General features: G+C 52.7%; 1 protein-coding gene across 4 annotated transcripts; it reads left to right on the top strand.

Moving 5' to 3' along the window:
• Nucleotides 1-4,216: 4,216 nt before the first annotated feature.
• On the top strand, nt 4,217-14,590 carry Eef2kmt (eukaryotic elongation factor 2 lysine methyltransferase). Of its 4 annotated transcripts, none has more exons than XM_045161530.1 (8): nt 4,217-4,369; nt 5,698-5,760; nt 8,276-8,356; nt 9,655-9,756; nt 10,018-10,151; nt 10,229-10,494; nt 11,450-11,596; nt 12,328-14,590. In XM_045161530.1, exons 1-8 carry the CDS (start codon nt 4,274-4,276, stop codon nt 12,651-12,653), a joined length of 1,215 nt encoding a protein of 404 aa, XP_045017465.1. In that variant the 5' UTR covers nt 4,217-4,273; the 3' UTR covers nt 12,654-14,590. The 4 variants fall into 4 exon arrangements, with proteins under 4 accessions (XP_045017465.1, XP_045017466.1, XP_045017468.1 ...); XM_045161532.1 differs by having other exon boundaries at nt 4,218-4,369; nt 12,323-12,525; XM_045161531.1 differs by lacking the exon at nt 9,655-9,756.
• The last annotated feature ends 4,128 nt before the right edge of the window (nt 14,591-18,718 follow it).

Genomic DNA, 18,718 nt, shown 5'->3' on the forward strand with positions numbered 1-18,718 from the left:
TTGCAGCAGTAAGAGACCCTATCTCAAAGAAGGTGGAGGATGAGCACAGACACTTGCCTGTCCTCTGACCTCCACATGCACACCTTGGCAAGCACATGTCTATATATACATGTAGATACACATATACATACATGTAAATACTTACATACATGTAGACATACACATACAAAAATAAATTTTAAGTGCTGGAGAGATGGCTTAGCAGTTAAGGCACTTGCCTATGAAGCCTAAGAACCCAGGTTTGATTCCCCAGGACCCATGTAAACCCAATATACAAGGTATTGCATGCATCTGGAACTCGTTTGCAGTGGCTGGAGGCCCTGACATGCCCATTTTCTTCCTCTTCCCTCTCTCTCTCTCTCTCTCTCTATCTCTGGAATAAATATATATATGAGTTTGAGGACACCCTGAGACTACATAATGAATTCCAGGTCATCCAGGGCCAGAGTGATACCCTACCTCAAACAAACAAACAAAGGTAGAGCTGGGCATGAGGAGCATGCCTTTAATCTTAGCATTCGGAGACTTCAGTGAGAGGATTTTAAGTTCAAGACTAGGCTGACACTAATTCCAAGTCATCCTGTGTCAAGTGAGACCTTACCTCAAAAAAAAAAAAAAGAAAGAAAGAAGTAAAAACATAGTGATCATAAAATAATAACTTAATGCTACACTTCAAGAGCTTGGAAGGGGGGGAGAGAAAAGAACAAGCCAAATCAAAAATCAGTGGATGGAGCATGGTATGGTGGTGCACATCTTTAATCCAAGCAGTCAGAAGTCCAAGGTAAAAGGGTAATTAAGTTCCAGACCAGCCTGAGTGAGACTACAAAGGTCAGCCTGGGGTACAGAAAGACCCTACATTAAAAAAAGAAAGGAAAAGAAAACTCAGTATATGGAAAGAAATAACAAAGATCAGGGATACAACTAGGAGAGAAAGAGATCACATTATTACTTGCAGAAGATACAATTTTATACATAAGAGACCCTAAGATTCAACCAGAAAACTATTAGAACTGATAAGTGTTTTCATCAAAGTAGCAGGATGCAAAATTAACACACAGGAGTCAGTATCCTTTTTATATACCAATAACAAATTGCCAAGGATGAAATCAGGGAAACACTCCTATTCAGAATTGCCTCAAAAATAAAATAATAAAGTTCCTTGGATTAAAACCTAACCAAGGAAATGAAGGATCTATATTGAAAACATCAAAACATTCAAGATAGAAATTGAAGACACTAAGAAATAGAAAGACGTCCCATGCTCATAGATTGGAAGAATCAATATTATAAAATGTCTCTCTTACCAAAAGCAATCTACAGATTTAATGCAGTCCCTATCAAAATCCCAAGGGATTCTTCACTGAACTATAAAAACAGTCCAGGCCAGTAAGCCAGAAAGGGGATATAAAGGGAATACAAAGGGTGGGAGGGGAGACTTAAGAGGATGGTATTTTCTATATGTAAGGAGAAGAACAGATTACTGGGGGTGGAAAGGCTTAAGTGAGGCCAGGGGAGGAGGTTGAGTAAAGAAAAGGTCGGGGAGGGTTAATCAAAATCTAAGAGTGTAGGAATAAGTCATATAGAAACCTACATTCTTGGATGACGGCACACCCAGAAGCAATATATTGCTACTAGAAAATGTTCAGTGCAAGGGATGGGATAACTTCCAGTGAGATGTTGGCCAAGGAGGTTCCTGATACCCCCTAAAACATATTGCCAAGGCGCTTGGTTTCTCCCCAGGAATAGATAAATTGCTAAGGGTCCATATACTTGGGCTGCACTGCCACTGAGAAATCCTGCTGGAACTGAGCTGAAAACCTCCTCCTGTGTAGACCAGCTCACAGAAAGCTGGAAAAAAGCTATGCTGCATGCAGTTCCATGGGACAGAAAGGTCTTGCTTGCAAAGCTTGCTGGCCCAGGTTCAAGTCCCCAATAACCTCATAAAGTCAGACACACGAAATAGAGCATGTGTCTGGAGTTGGTTTGCAGTGGCAAGAGGACCTGTGTAACTCTCTCTTTCTCTCTAGTTAAATAAAGAAAGAAGCAAACAAAGAAGCAAAATAGAAAGAAAGAAACAAGCAAAGAAAGAAAGACAGACTGCTGGAAACCCTCTCAGCTTGTAGGCTCACCCTTCGGCAGATGCTACAACTGTTATATTTACCGAGGTGAAAATTACCTCTATTCCCAGTTCCACTCCAATGCTCTGGACCCCCAGAGGACAGGGACTGACTGCATCTGTTTCCCCATACATTATTTTAATTGTAAACTTTTTGTTTTTACTGACCTTTTTTTTTTACAATTTCATACAATGCATTTTGATCCCCCCATACTTCTCATTTCCCCTTTCCTCTCCCACTAAAACCTGGGTCCCTCCGCACCAGATCCCCATCCAAGCTTTTATTTATGTGGAGAGAGAGAACGAAAGAGAGAGACAGAGACAGAGAGAGAGTGTGTGTGTGTGTGTGTGTGTGTGTGTGCGTGTCTGTGTAGAAGGCATGCACGTGTACGTGCTATTGTGGTTACTCGTTGATTTAAAAATCAGGATGGCTTGCACATCATGCCAGGGAGGTTATTTACTGGAGAATGGGCAACGTAAGCCCCCACCGCCGCAGCCGCCTTTAAAGGACGGGACTTCCCTATGCAGGCGGTCATCCGTTCCGCCACTAACTCTGGGAGGAGGGAAGTGCGGGGTCGCGGGCCCTCCCTCGTCCCTGTTGGGATTCCCACAGGCTCTGTCCGGAAACCGCACCTGCGTGAGTTCACAGTGCGCGCACTCGCCTATCCAGAAGACGGCCTTCTGCAGCCCCTCCTCATCCTCCTGCTCTCGCCTTCCTCCGCCTCCTCCGGCGACTCTGGCAGCCTCGGTGCCTGACAGTGCCAAGTGTACAGTAGGTGCCTAATAAGTGTTGGGTGCTGTTGGGTGACAGACGCAAAGGCTGAGGAAGCGTGAGCGTGCCCTTGCCAGCGCTGTTCAGTTGGAGGCTAGGATAAAGCCATCCGGACCAACACATGGGCGAGCAGAACCAGACTGCCCAGAAGCAGGATCAAGAATCCTGAAGGTGGCCCGTGGCTGTTGCCGACCTTTGCAAGGAGCGCGCCTGTCCCTGAGGGGAAACCCGGACAGGCCCCGCCTCGCAGATGCCAACCCGGACGGACCCCGCCTCCCAGATGCCAACCCCGACGGGCCCCGCCTCCCAGATGCCAACCCGGACGGATCCGCCTCCCAGAAGCCAACCCGGACAGGCCCCGCCTCCCAAATGACAACCCTGACGGATCCGCCTCCCAGAAGCCAACCCGGACGGGCCCCGCCTCCCAGATGCCAACCCGGACGGATCCGCCTCCCAGAAGCCAACCCGGACGGGCCCCGGCTCCCAAATGACAACCCTGACGGATCCGCCTCCCAGATGCCAACCCGGACGGATCCGCCTCCCAGATGCCAACCCTGACGGATCCGCCTCCCAGAAGCCAACCCGGACGGACCCCGCCTCCCAGATGCCAACCCCGACGGGCCCCGCCTCCCAGATGCCAACCCGGACGGATCCGCCTCCCAGATGCCAACCCGGACGGATCCGCCTCCCAGAAGCCAACCAGGACGGGCCCCGCCTCCCAAATGACAACCCTGACGGACCCGCCTCCCAGAAGCCAACCCGGACGGACCCGCCTCCCAGATGCCAACCCGGACGGACCCGCCTCCCAGAAGCCAACTCGGACGGACCCGCCTCCCAGAGGCCAACCCGAACGGCCGCCCCAGTGCATCACGACCCGGCCGCCCGGCGCCCCGACTAGGCCCGCATCAGGCACAAGCCCCACATCTGGGCCGCTCTGAGGATTCCGCAAGCAACGCCCACATGTCGCCCCTCAAGCCCTTCTCCTGGACCCCACGCAACCCCTCTCGCCGCCTCCGAGGCCGCTCTGGAGCCCCGCGTCCGGGTCCTCAGCACCGCCCCGGCCCCTGAGAGCCTCGCCCCAGCCGGGTTGCCGACTCCCCAAGACACGTCCCGGTCTCCAGGACCCGCCCCTAAGCGCCACGTCCTCCCGTGAACCCGCACCAAGTCCGGCCCCTCCCTAAGCTTAGACTCCCAGGACTCTGAGGTGGCCCGCCACGCGGCCGACCGCCGCACGGCCCGAGCCCGCCCTTCCCTTGTCACGTGCTCCGCGCCGCCATCTTGGCGCCGCCATCTTGACGCCGCCATCTTGACGCCGCCCCCTAGGCCCCGCCTCCTGGGCTCGGGCGACTTCCGGCGCTCTCCCAGCCGCGTCCGCTCGGGTCGTCATGGCGAGCGAGGGCAGCGCGGACACCGAGGCGCTGGTGCAGACCTTCGAGCGCCGTTTCCTGGCGGCGCGCACGCTGCACTCATTCCCCTGGCAGGTAGGTGCGCGGTGGGCATCAGGGTGGGGGCGGCTCAGTCCCCTGGCGAGTTGTCCGGCGGGCCTCGTTCTCAGTGTTGGGGCGGCAGCTTGGGGCTGAGCTGTGGTTTCAGCACGCCCCTCCCCGGGAGGTGACAGGACCTGTGAGGCTGCGGACACGGCATGGCCATTTTCCCGGTGGTCACCCAGCCAACCTCCCGTTGAGAGGACAGCACCCTGAGTGGCAAGAACTCCAAACTCTTCTCACGTCCCCATCCCACTAGCAGCCCTCGGGCTGGGCGATGGTTTCGTGGAGGCCTGGGTTCAGGGCCCCAGCACCCCCAGAAGGACGGACAGAGCCATCTCTGTCGCTGAGGACTCAGGCTTATCGGGGCAGGGAAGAGAGGCAAGCGGCAAGGGCCTGCGGCTGGGCACCTGGGCCCTTCTGCCACCCGCTCGTGGAGCGTGCCTGGTCAGGACACAGAGCCTTGAGGGGCCGCCCCGTCTTACTGGTGGCAGTTAGTTGTTTCTATTATTTTCTCCACTCCAGACGTTTAGCCCTCAGGACACTTCCGGTGGGGGAACGTGTGTATTTAACCCAACGTTAACCTCATGCCTAGTTCTCACTTCATTGTTGCTAGGTTTGGGTCAACATCTAAGACTGGTCCAAATATGAAGTGTGACTGGTCGCATGCCCTGCTAAGAGCTGGCTTAGGTTTGTCCGCAGTGTCCCCGCACTGGCGTCTATTACCGTGACTCAGTTTGACCAGCAGGAGCCGAGTGCTGTAGTTGAGAGCTCTGCCGGGGATCCCAGGCGTCCTGCTTGGAATGTTCCTCAAACCACTGTGCACTGAGTGACCTGGGACACTTAGTACGATGGAGGACATCGTGATACCGACCTTGTGTTCCAAACAGCTGGCTTGGGTTCCAAACAGCTGGGTAGAAGGCCTGGGAGGCAAATCTTGTGATGGTCCAGAGGGCAGCTTTGCTTTGCTGGCTGTGGAATCTGCAAGGAAGCCCAACAGCGGGCCAGGGACCCCCACTGCTGCATCTGGGGCCTTGGCTCTTGTGTGGGCCAGGACGTCTAGGCGCTCCTCAGCAGATTCCTACAGCTGATGGCATCAAAGCTGCCTGGCAGGCTTAGGTATCAGACCTCAGTCCTTCGTAGCAGCTGCTGCAGGCCTACCTGGCAGTCCATCTAAGTCCAGAAGCCACTGTGACCCAGGTCTGGGCAGCCACAGCAAAGAGGGCTACTGGTCGCCTGGCAGAGATCGCTCAAGCTCTTTGCGGGTATGTTGCTCTGCGTGTGTGATATTCCTGTGAACTGAGACATCTCTCTCCTTGGTTCAGAGCTTAGAAGAGAAATTACGAGAGTCTTCAGATGCTGAGCTGCTGCTGGATATTTTGCAGAAGGTGAGAGAGCCCCAACCTCTCTGGGATGGTCCCCTATAGCTTCCTGACATGCAGGACAACCCCCAGCTGAGCCGCAGGTGGCCTGTATCCTTCTCAAACATCCATGCCCAAAGAACAAAACCACTGCATTCAGGTCAGCGCCCTGTGGGTGTCCCCAGCTCACACAGCCCTGGCTGCTTGGGTTCCTTGACTAGACACAAGTCTGCATGAGCAAGGTGGGAAGCAAGGGGATGTGCTAAAACCACAGAGATGACAGGTGTAGGAATGGTTTCTAGCATTTGGGAGCCATTTTCAGATCCTTTTTGACATTTAAGGTCAATAAATAAGGAGGCCATCTTGCCCACTCCTGTCCTAGGTGGAGATGGGCTTTGGTCTGGGAAGTGCATGTGCCTGAGGGGTACAGGCAGGACCACTACTTGACCTGGCCTAGCTGCCCATCCCACTGTGGCTCTGGCTGTGGCTTGAAGACAGATCACAGCATGTCCTGTCCCTTGACCTTCTCAGTGGTCATAAGCTTTCTGTAAGGCCAAAGAAGTTCCCTCCCCAGAAAGAGTCACACCAGGAGAGTGTGAGCATGCAAATGGATGGAAAGCAGGAGATGCTCCCCCAGTCACTGAGCTCAAGGGAAAGAAGGCAGAAGAGCTTGTCTTGCAGCTCACTCACGTTCACTCAGAGGATCCATGTAGGTGGCAAAGCAGAAAGGCAACAGCCTCGTTAACCTAATTTGCTGACTTGTCAATGAACCCTCGCCAGGAAGCCCCGAGGGCTCCGTGGGTGTCCTGTGGTCCCCCAGCCAGGCGCTGCCTCTCCCTCCAGGTCCATTCCCCCGCCTCTTGCTCCGTGCTCCTTCCCTCCACAGTGCATGCTGGGGCCATCTCAGGGCTGTTCCTGTTGCCTGGAGTCACCCTGGTGCTGCTTTACTTGATTCCCACCCATCCCCCACCCTCCTCTGCCCAGGTGTTGGTGGTGGATATGTGGTGGGCCAGCATCCTGCCTTGGGCTCTTGCTCTCCATGGAGCCAGATTGTTCCACTCTTGTCCTCACAGCTCACTGGTTTGCTCCCATCACCAACCTAAGTGGGGAGGAGGGGGTCTGATCCATGTGCTCAGGTTCACAGAGGACACTAGAAAGGGAAGCTGGTCTGTGTGCTCAGGTTCAGAGTGGACACTAGAAGAATGAACTGGTTCATGTGCTCAGATTCAGGGTGGATACTAGAAGAATGAACTGGTTCATGTGCTCAGGTTCAGAGTGGACACTAGAAGGATGAGCTGGATCATGTGCTCAGGTTCAGAGTGGACACTAGAAGATGAGCTGGATTATGTGCTCAGGTTCAGGGTGGACACTAGAAGGATGAGCTGGTCCATGTGCTCAGGTTCAGAGTGGACACTAGAAGGATGAGCTGGATCATGTGCTCAGGTTCAGGGTGGACACTAGAAGGATGAACTGGTCCATGTGCTCAGGTTCAGAGTGGACACTAGAAGGATGAGCTGGTCCATGTGCTCAGGTTCAGAGTGGACACTAGAAGGATGAGCTGGATCATGTGCTCAGGTTCAGAGTGGACACTAGAAGGATGAGCTGGATCATGTGCTCAGGTTCAGGGTGGACACTAGAAGGATGAGCTGGATCATGTGCTCAGGTTCAGGGTGGACACTAGAAGGATGAACTAGTCCATGTGCTCAGGTTCAGAGTGGACACTAGAAGGATGAGCTGGTCCATGTGCTCAGGTTCAGAGTGGACACTAGGAGGAGGAGCTGGTTCACCTCAGGTTCAGTGTGGACACTAGAAGGAGGATCTGGTTTTCCTGCTCAGGTTCAGGGTGGACGCTAGAAGCACTGCAGAGCTTTGCTGGTGGTGGAAGTCTTCTTAGAAGAGAACTCGTATCTGAAGATTCAATCTTACACCAGGAATTATGACATGTGCCTATCGTTCAGCACTCAGGAACCTGAGACAGGAGGATCACACATGTGTTGCCAGCCTGGTCTACATAGTGAGATCGTCTCAACAAAAGAATCCCTAGTGCTCCACTTGCCCAGTTTATCCTCTACCATAACCCACTGTGGTGGTTTGAATAAAATAGATGGCCCCCAATATATTCAGTTGTTTGTTTGTAGTTTGCATCTGCTGGCTACCTGGCTAGAGGCAATGTCACTGGGTGGATCTTAAGTTGTGGTGATAGGTTTCCAATCTCAATCTAAAGATATGCAAAGTGTGTCTACCTGGAGTTCCTGAAGTGTGCTGTGGCTTTGGACCTTTAGACTTGTACTTCTCTCTCTCTGCTTGGGCCTGTGAAGGCAGGCCAGCTTCTTCTGCCATTATGGAACTTCCCCTGGATCTGTAAACTTCAATAAATATCCCTTCCTCCATAACTGCCTGGTCTGAAAGTTCACCTCAGTGAACCTGAAGCTGTCTGCTACACCCACCATCTCTACACATCTCTTCTGGAACACTGGTCCTCACTCCTGTCATATGAAATTCCTAAGATAATCACAAGGCCAACTGCTTGTCTTTGTCGTAGACGGTGAAACACTCTGTGTGTGAGAAGCACCCCCCTTCGGTGAAGTACTCGCAGCGCTTTCTCTCAGAGCTCATCAAAAAGGTGAGTGACAGGCAAGGTCTACCAGAGCCAAACCGCGTCGGGACCCTGGCCAGCTCTCCAGAGGTCTCCCTGCCAGGGGCTGTCCAAGTCTCCAGGGAAGAAGCCTACCTGAGCAGTACACTGCCAGGGCTTTGGCCCACTGCAGGAGGGCAGAGCTCTGAGCCGCAGTTGCTTCTCCTCTGGGCTTCCTCCTGCCATGCAGGCTCTCTCCTTCATGGCAACAGTCCCCACATCTCACTGAGGCCATCCTTCCTTCCTCGTCGCGCCAGCCCTGTGGCTCCATCAGACCTGCTCTCCCCCTGTGCTCCGTGGCTGCCTGTCCTCTGTCCCTGCTGCAAGTCGCGCTTCTTCCTGCTCGTACCTTCCCTGAGAGCGGACCTGCCATTCTCCCCACTGAGCTGCTAGGCGAGCTTTGAGACGGGGTGCAGGATGCCTCCAGCAGATGAGCCCAAACCTCCTGTGTGCCACTTCAGATGGTACTGGAGGGGATTCCTCTCAAAGAGCAGACCAGCGTCACCCCCCTGGAGTACAAGGACCACACCTCAGAAGGCTTAGTGTGTGTTATCCTTGCTTCTGTCACAGCACCCCCGGGTCTCTGACCTCCCAGCAGCTCTGGGACCTGGGCTGGCTGCCAGGCTGGCCCTGTACGGCCCCTAAGCACCGCAAAGGTGGCTTGAAACCTATGCCTGCACCAGGGAGCACGGTTGCCACAGTTAGCTTTTTGTTGCTGGGACAGAACATTGAACCAGAAACAGCTGGTAGGAGGTTATTTTGGCTTCGAGTCTCAAGGGGAAGATCCATGATGGTAGAGGGAGGCATGGCATAAGCAGAGGCTGGACATCACCTCTGCCATGGCAGGTGGAAAAATACAAAGACAGTGAGCCAGGCTCCAGCAAGGGGAAGGTGGATATAACATCCCAAAGCCAGACCCCAACAACACACCTCCAGCAAGCCTCTCCCAAGTTGCCACCAGCTGGGGCCAAGCATTTAGAGCACAGGAAATTTTGAGGGATAGCTGATTCAAACCACCATGGCTGATTGCGCAGAGGGGGACATGGGAGCTACTGTGCCACTGTAATCAAGTCTCCCCTAAATCTAGTGACAGTCAGGCTGGGGTGGGGCTCAACACTCGTCCGCTTACGCAGCACGTGTAAGGTCATGGGTTCCATCCGCTGCGCCATGAGCGAGGCAAAGGCCAGCCAGCCTGTTCACACATCAGAAGCAACGGGCAGAATCTTGGGTTACTTTTGGCGGTCAGCATGGCCATCGTGACTGGAGCTTGCTCTATCCACCCCCAGCATGAGGCTGTGCACACAGAGCCTTTGGATGAACTGTACGAGGCACTGGCAGAGATACTGATGGCTGAGGAGTCTACCCAGTGCCACCGGAGCTATTTGCTGGTATGAGATGTGCCGCGCCCTTCCCCCACTAGCCGGCTCTAGAACTGGGTTCTCTGGAGGGCGTTCCACGAAGGAACCCAATGTCAGACCTGAGGTGGGCTGCTTTTCCTCAGCACAGGGCCCTTGGGATACACATTGCCGAGCGTACACGTGGTACTTTCCATTGTGAGCGGTGCTCCATGGCATGGACAGGCTGGTCTGCTCGACCGTCCACCACCCTCTGATAGCCGGCCTCGCCTTCCTGCCCTGTTTCCCGTACAGCCTTCAGGAGCCTCCATCACACTCTCTGAGAGCACAGCCATCGTGTCCTGTGGCACCACAGGCTTGGTCACGTGGGATGCCGCCCTCTACCTTGCAGAATGGGCCATCGAGAACCCAGCCACCTTCACAAACAGGTGACCTTGGGGCAGAGTACCAAGGCAAGGTGGTCCTGATGCAGTCATGGGCTTAGGTCCCCCTTTCTCCCTTCCAGGGCTGTTCTTGAGCTGGGCAGTGGAGCTGGTCTCACGGGCCTGGCCATTTGTAAGATGTGCCAGCCCAGAGAATATGTCTTCAGTGACCACCACAGCCATGTGCTCGAGCAGCTGCACAGGAACGTGCTCCTCAACGGGCTCTCGGCAGAGCCAGAGGCCGCCGCTGAAGCCGGCAGCACACAGGTGATGGTGGCCGAGCTGGACTGGGACGAGGTGACTGCCTCTCAGCTCTCTGCACTGCAGCCGGACGTTGTCATCGCAGCAGGTGACGTGGCGTGGAGGGCACTGCAGCAGGGAGGGGCCCTGGGTCTCCCAGTGTCGTCAGAGCCTCAGGCCCTTCGTGGAGATGCCACGTCGTGTAACGGCTCATGTAGTGATTCATGAGTGAGTGGCTGTCTCAGCATGCCCTGAGGTAAACGGGCCAGGTGCTCATCAGAGAAGTGGTGGCCAGCCCTGCCCGTTCTACGGAGGACTCCACCGTGAGAGAGCCCACAGCCAGCCCTTCTTTAAGTGGGGCAGACTGGCCACAGAGGGCCGTGGAGGACAGCACCACTCTCCCAGGCCATGTCCACTCTTTTGCTTGTCACCAGTACCCAGGCCTGTGTCAGGAATACGGAGGGATGGTAGTCGCCAAAGCAAGGTACTCTTTGTTGCTGGCTCTACATACCTGGGCATGGTTTTGCTCTTATCACCATGCCGTGTGTGGCCCCCAGCACCTCTATCCTAGGCCCCCAGTCCCATGTCTTTCAGAGACAACAGGAAGGAGACTGCCACTCTTGGTGACAGGATGGGCTTTTTAAGAAAAGACCATGTTTGGCTTTGTCAACAAATCTCATCCCTGGCACCATAGTGGTGACCAAAAACAGAGCATGTCCCTGCAGGCCTAGCCTTAGATGAAATGACACCACAGGGCCCCGGGAGTAGAGCAGAGCTTGGCAGGATTGGCCTCATTAAGGGTCTTCCAAATGGGTGAGAGGTAGAACAGACGTCTGGGCTGGTGGCCCTGGGATTTGCACCACTGTGGCGTCTTTTAGCTCTTCCCACATGAGGGAGGCGCCTCCTCCTTCCAACTAGGGAATTTTCCGTCAAATAGCATAAATCTACCATACTGTTGTCCTCAAGCCTGTCTCATGTATCAAAATTGGCTCAATCCAGAACTTGTGTTTTGATTGTGACTCTTGACAGGAGGCCTTTCAGGTAACCACGAACTTCCATTGCAGATGTGCTGTACTGCCCGGAAGTGACCCTCTCGCTGGTCAGGGTCCTGAAGATCCTCGCTGCCTGCCAGAGCAGGCACACTCCTGATGTCTACGTAGCCTACACCGTCCGCAGCCCAAGGACGAACCAGCTGTTCTCCACGGAGCTGGGTCAGTCCCCAGTCTATGAGCTGCTGTGCTGTCCTTTGGAGAACTCAAGTGAGACAGTCAGGAAAATAAAACAATTTGGGGCCGGAACAGCTAGAAAGCTCTTAAGTCTGCATGAGTGCTGGGATTTTAGGCAGGGTTGCTGAGCCAGGAGCAGGAGGCAGCCCTGTGCAGCACCATGACCTTAGAGATCCAGGCACAGCCCCTACTGTGTGCTTCGAAGCAGCTTCCATGAGCCCTGGGGCCTCAGTTTCTTCATCAGTAATGTGGAAGTGGCAAGTGATGCCAATTGGTGTTAGGGCTTCACCACGTTCTCGCCCCATCCACACAGGGCAGGTCTTCTATGTGGAGATGGGGGTTACTGGTCTCCTTGAACTTCACATCATTTCCTTTTCTTTTTCTGGTCTGTGATGACATCAGCCTACAAGACAGCAGAGCAGCCCTAAACCTGCATTAAGTGCTCAACAGCGGGCAGTGCCTGGCCAGCAGGGGGCGCATGATTGTAGGCAGCCACTGTTTCAGTCACAGTTACTGTAAGTGGAGCTGGGGACATTAGAGAAGGGCTAAGGAGTCATCCATCTGCACAGACCTCAGATGACACTGTTGTGGGCCCCTGCCTGATGCAAGGTATCTTGAGGGAGGGGAGGTCTGGAGATCTGTGGCCTGAGCATATCAACTGGGACACACGTGTCCATAATACCCCTCTTGTGACTCTGTATTTTTTCCTAGACCAGGCTGGGATCTACTGGGAGGAAGTGCCCCCTCTCACCAGAAAGCTGTTCCCCTATCAAGAGTGCTCCACAGTGGAAATTCTGAAGCTCACGCTACAAGGGCACTATGGTTCCTGAAGGTTATAATGCAAATGAAGTCACTTCCTCGGAAGTATTCTTCATGGGAAGCTTATTTTTTAATTAAATTCCAAATAACAAGCACACCATGTTCCAGTCAACACACTGTGAGATGCCCAGCCTCAGCATCTGTGGCCCAGCAAATCACCATGGGGTGGATACCTCTCAGAGGCAAATGCTTCCTTCATGTACAAAGAAGTGTGCACTCATAACTGATGGCCCAGCTAGTGTTCTGCAGAGACCAGTGCATACATGGCATCCTGCTGAGTTCACTGGGCAGCAGGTCTGATTCCAGGTGTGAGCAGAATATGAGGCACAGGAAACAAAATAAGAGAAAGAGAAGTTGACCAAGTCACAGGAAATAACAGTAATATGCTCATCACCAGAGAGAAGAGCATCTGAGAGCCTCAAAGAAGTCAAAATGGAGCACTTACCAGATCATTCTCCAGAGGATGCCCACAGGATGGAGATTTGCAGATCTTTTCCCCAGGCAGCTCACAGTGCAGGTCCTTCCTGCTTCTGACCACCAAGGGGTGGAGGAGAAGCAGCAGGCTTTGTGTGGGAGGTGAGTGGGCACAGGGCGAGCTAGGGCTCTGTCTTCATGGTGTGTGGACACACTCCGGAGCCCTTACCTCAAGCCACAAAGTCCCCTGTCCATCAGCAATGGCAGCACTGTTCTCTCCCAGCTCTCATCCCATCTCAGCTCCTCTGACTCCTGGAGGTTCATGCAAAACTTACCTTGCCAGCAGGGTCAGAAAACTGAAAATATCTGAAGAAAAGAAACACCAGAACTTTAGCTCTGGCCATCTCCACCCCATGCTTGGTCCTCAGCCTGGCTGACTTGAGACTGCTTCAACACCAGGCTGTCCACCAGAAGTATCCCTCACAAGTCCCAGCCCCTGACCATCATAGGATACTGGAAGGAGGGGTCTGCTTTCACTGCCCATGCCTTAAAGCTCATATAGACTCCCCCGGTGTCTCCCCTGCCAGGCAAAGTCCCACTGTTTACAAGGAAGGGGATAGGCAATGACATTTCTTAGTATCAGGTTTAGCAAGTGACTTGCTTGTTGGCAAATCCTGCCACCTGTCTGAAAATAAAGTTTTCTTGGAACCCAGTCCCTGTCTACATAATCTTCAGCTGCTCTCACATTCACATCAGGACACACTTGAAATGTTCTGACAAGAACTGAAGGATAGAGTAAAAAATGCTTCCTGCCACGCTTGACAGAGCAACTTAATAAGTAAGGGGGTGTGAACATTCACAAGGAAAAACCGTGTGCTGCTGAGGCTCCCGTGACCCCACTCATGCTCCCTAGAGGGCAGCGCAGGGTCCATCCTGACAGAGGTGTGAGCTCCAAAACCCAGAGGCAGACTGGGTGTGATCCTGCCAGACAGCATGGGAGGCTACCTCGGAGGCCTGCGCTTCTTCCCTGGGCCTTCTACACCCCAGAGTGCCAACACAGTGCCCCTGCAGTGTGAAGCAGTCTCCAACCCTCCAAGCACTGTCCTGAGAATAGACCCTCTACCTGCAGCTGAGTTGCCAACTCCTCAGCATCCGTGACCACCACACCACTCTGTCCATGTCTCACAAGCTCATGTAAACTGTGAAGAAAGCTGAGCCGCCATTCTTGCCCCACAGGTGAAGCCATCAGGAACTGGCTGGTTTCAGAGTGTCTTCTGGGATGGAGCATTGAACCTTAAGAAGCCTGGAAGGACACAGGTCAGAATGCCAGGGAGAAAGGCAGGGAGGTGGCCATTTTGTGCCAAGAAGTAATCCTGTTTTTTTCCCTCCATACCTGAGGCCCAAGGTTCCAGCAATCCCCTCAGTTTCATTCTGCACATTTAGGTTGGCTTTTCAGGGTCATTGGGATGTTCATTCCTGGCATCCTGCACTCGAGTCACAGGAAGGGGTCACACCATGAACTTCTCATCCACAGGGTGGTCCCTGACCTGCGACAGGGCAGAACTTCCTGAACCTCATCTTTCACTGTCTTCCCATTTCCACCCTGGCCAGGAACATGAAGTCTCAGAATGACACTGGTGTGGCTGGTTTCCATGGGAAATAGGCCATCAGGGAGAGTGAAGAAACTTCAAACCAGGGTACACAGGCAGCATCTAGCAGCATGAGCCTCAGAAAAGAGGACTGAAGGTGTGTACTTTTGTCTCCAAAGTGAGCTCTGAGCACAAGCCAGCCCTAGTATTGCTCACGTGTTCTGTGCAGGACTCATGCTGGGCACCCTCCAGTGCCCGTTGGCGTGCACTCAGGTCTCAGACATGCACGTATGACCTGCACGCTTCTTCCTGTGTACTTAGGATCTTCCCTAGACTTAGAACACATGAGCATACAATGCTTCAGAAATCACTCACACAGAATCACTCAGAGAGTAGTGACAAGAAGAGAGTCTGCGTGTTTAAACAAGCGCAGGCATTGAATGCTTCACTACATTTATTTATTTGTTTACATGTGTGTGCTTTTTGAGGTAGGGTCTCCCTGTAGCCCAGGCTGACCTGGAATTCACTGTAGCCTCAAGGTGGCATGAAACTCACAGTAATCCTCCTGCCTTTGCCTCCTGAGTACTAGGCTTAAAGGTGTGTGCCACCACACCTGGCACTTTTTTAATAGCAACACTGTCGCCTAGGCTAGCCTGGAATTCAGTCCTGCCTCCAGATTACAAGCATGTGTCACTCTCCTAGGCATCCCAGCACATTTTACATCTGTGGTCCGTCCGTGGATATGGAAACCATGGATACACCAAGCCCACTGTACTTTGTGGGGCTCAGGCCAACCCCAAAGACCAAAGGGTCCCTACCCTTGCTACCCCAGACTATGTGGGACATTGATACCCTGCTGGGGCATCTCACACAGCTTGAGCACTGGTCTGCAGTCAGCGGCTGATGTAGAACTTGAGCCCAAGAGGGTTTGGTGTCCACTCCTAGTACCTGAAGGTCTTAGCACACATGGCAAGCGGCACCAGGATATGTCCACCACTTTCAGGGACAGGCTCAGACCACTGGAGGACTTGTTCATACAGACACCCAGGTCTACTGACCCTGCAGAGAGGTGAGAGGGAGGGCTTGAAACACTGACACATCCTCCCACCAGAGGGGGAAATGTCAAAATGTTCCTAAGGAGACCATCCCTAAGCACAAGCAGCTTAAGCTGGTCATGAGCCAGGCAGCCTGGAGAGAGGCAGAGACGGGCTGACTACTGGGTCCTGTCTGAAACTGCCTTGGACTTAAGGTTTATGATTTTCAGTTCTATTGATTCAGTCTTCTGCTAAGCTGTAATTTATTGTCAGAAGAATTCCTGCACAGTGACTTGCAGTGGGTGCAGTGTTTCAGGCTAGGTGATAAAAGTTTTGTATGTGGAGAATGGAGATGCACACATCGCTCTTGCACTGAGAGCACACATGAGAAATGAATAGGTGATGCTGGACAGATGGCTCAGCATGTAGAGTTCACTGTGCAAGTCTAAGAAACAGTTCAATCCCCACACATATACAAGAAAGTTGAGCATGGCATGCAAGTGAAGAGAATCAATGGAGCTCACTGGTCACCACAAAACATGAACTCCCAATTATCAGGTGGATGCAGGAAACTTTAGCCCAAGCCTGGCCTGGAAGTACTGGCATGTCCCAGCTACTTGAGAGACTGAGGCAGGAGGAATACAAGTTCAAGGTCTGATAAGCTTCACAGTGAGCTCAAAGCCAGCCCAAGCAATTTAGACCTTGTCCATAAATAACCAAGGGCTGGAAATATAGTTCAGTGGTAGATCGCTTGCCTCAACATGGGGGAGGCCCTGGGGAGAGATGGAGACAAGGGAGGGGGAGGATGGATGGGAAAACTGACTCAGAGTAAGCATGAACAAGATAGTGCTGTGTGTAGACGTTCTGCCAAGGCAGGGTCCTCCCCGCCGTCCTCATAACAAGGTCCCTAATGGTACCTGTTAGATTATCTCCGCTGAGTATTATTCAAACTCTGTTTTTAAAAACAGTGAATGATGGGCTGGAGAGATGGCTTAGTGGTTAAGACACTTGCCTACAAAGCCAAGGAGCCAGGTTTGATTCCACAGGAGCCATGTAAGCCAGATGCACAAGGGGACTCATGCATGTGGCATTTGTTAGCAGTGGCTGGAGGACCTGACACGCCCATTTTCTCTCTTTCTCTCCCTCTGCCTATATCTCTCAAATAATAAAGAAAAATAAAATATAAAAAAATTATTGAAAGAATGGGTTGGAGAGATTGCTTAGTTATTAAGTCACTTGCCCACAAAGCTTAAGGACCCACGTTTGGCTTCCCAGATCTCGCATAAGCACAAGGCACACAAGGTGGTGCACATGTCTGGAGTTCTGTTACAGTGGGCTGGAGCCTCTGGCGTGCAAATTCCGGGTCCCCCCTCCCCCGTCAGTCTTGCTCTCGCTATCATAAAAAAGGGTTAGGCTGTTGGGCTTACCTAAAGAATAATGCTAATCAGTATAAAATTAAGATTGATTGGGGAAAAGAACTGCTAGCCTCAAGATACTCCTTATATTTAGGCTCTGGCTACTCACGGACCACACAGATTCACAGCTTCCTAAGCCCTCTCCCATCATCCTCAGGCTCACCCACCCATGTCCATGACCACAGCCACACAGCAGCCCACCACACAAGGCTAGGTACTGACCTCCATACTCAGTGACCCAGACAAGCCAGAGCCGCTGACTGGCCCAACCTGACACCTACTTTTATTTTCTTTGTTTGTTTTTTCGAGGTAGGGTCTTGCTCTAGTTCAGGCTCACCAGGAACTCACTGTGTAGTCTCAGGGTGGCCTCAAACTCACGGCAATCCTTCTACCTCTGCCTCCCGAGTGCTGGGATGAAAGGTATGTGCCACCACGCCTGGCTCCCACACCTATTTTCTAATGTGGCCAGCAGGATGGAAAAGTCCTTGTCCTCTACAAGAGAGGAGGAGAGGCACAGACTACTCCCGACCTGTCCGGCCCAGCTCAGACACCCAGCCTTGCTCCAGGGGAGAGGGCAGGAGCTCATCTGAGGGCAGACCTGTCCAGCTTGTGCTACTCGATAGCAGCTCTGGCCACCCACATAGGTGTGTCACCACTCACTCCGAGAGTCTCAGGGACCACCAACCTCTCTGTGGCCATGTCCAAGGGTGCCGAGCTGAAGGGCAGAGGGAATCCATAAGATAGTGGGTGTCCCAGAGCAGGTGCAGGGACAAGATGGTATCTGCTACCACAGCTGGGCCACAGGCTCCTGGCCCCACACCAAGATGGTTGCTCTCTGGCACAAGGTCACACTAGGAAACCCCATCTTCCCCTTAGTGCCACCTCCACAGTCTCCCCATCACACCTTATCATTCCATGGGGGTGCACTGACATCTTCTGTGGCCACCACAAGCAAAGAGACACGTTGGTAAAGTGCTTTGAAAATTAACCTTTCCTTTGGCCATACACTGTGTTGCTTACTCTTTGGGATGAGGTATATTTTCAACCCGAGATACTTTTAGCTGTAGAGGTATGACTGTGTGGACAGGACCTAATGAGAAACTCCATGGCAAAGACCAAATGTAAAATTCATGGGTCAGTGGAGAAGGGGCCTCATGTGAGACCACGTGGTGTGTCTGTGCAGACAGGACCTCATGTCAGACTGCATGGTGGGTCTGTGGAGACAGGATCTCATGTAAGACTACATTAAATATATTTGGCTGGCTCTGTGATTGAAGGTGTCCTAAGCTGACTGATTGTCTAATTGAGAATCCTTCAATAGTAACCAAAACTTCTTTTTGATGAGGAGGGAATGGGGCAGGCTGACCTCAGAAGCAGTGTTTCTTAAGTGCCTGGGCAACTGCCTGCAGCATTTCTGGCTGAATTCCCAGAGCCCAGCCCATCTCCAGTCAACCATGCAGTCTCATTAGCTATATAATTCCCAGAAGTGGGGGAATCTCCCCCCTCCTGCTATGGCAAGTGAATGGATCTTACCCACTGTGCTGCCCTTCCCTCTGGCTCTTCTCTGTTGGATAGAGGATATAGACTACACTGTTTCATTTAGAAGAGTCCAGAAAGTTATCCAGTCATGAGTGCAATTATTGAAAGTGCACATGAGCTGACAGAAAGCTGGAAGAAGCCATTCTACATGCACGTCAATGGGAGAAAGAGATACCACCAGTGAAGATACTCAACAGTGGAAACTGCAAGACTTATAATTGGCCAGCCAGGCCAAATGAGCCAACGAGTGCAATAGTGGCACGTCTGTCATGGTGGAAACCAACTGCCCTCTAATTG

The sequence above is a fragment of the Jaculus jaculus genome, chromosome 11 (assembly GCF_020740685.1).
Source record: "Jaculus jaculus isolate mJacJac1 chromosome 11, mJacJac1.mat.Y.cur, whole genome shotgun sequence".
Taxonomy (NCBI): Eukaryota; Metazoa; Chordata; class Mammalia; order Rodentia; family Dipodidae; genus Jaculus; species Jaculus jaculus.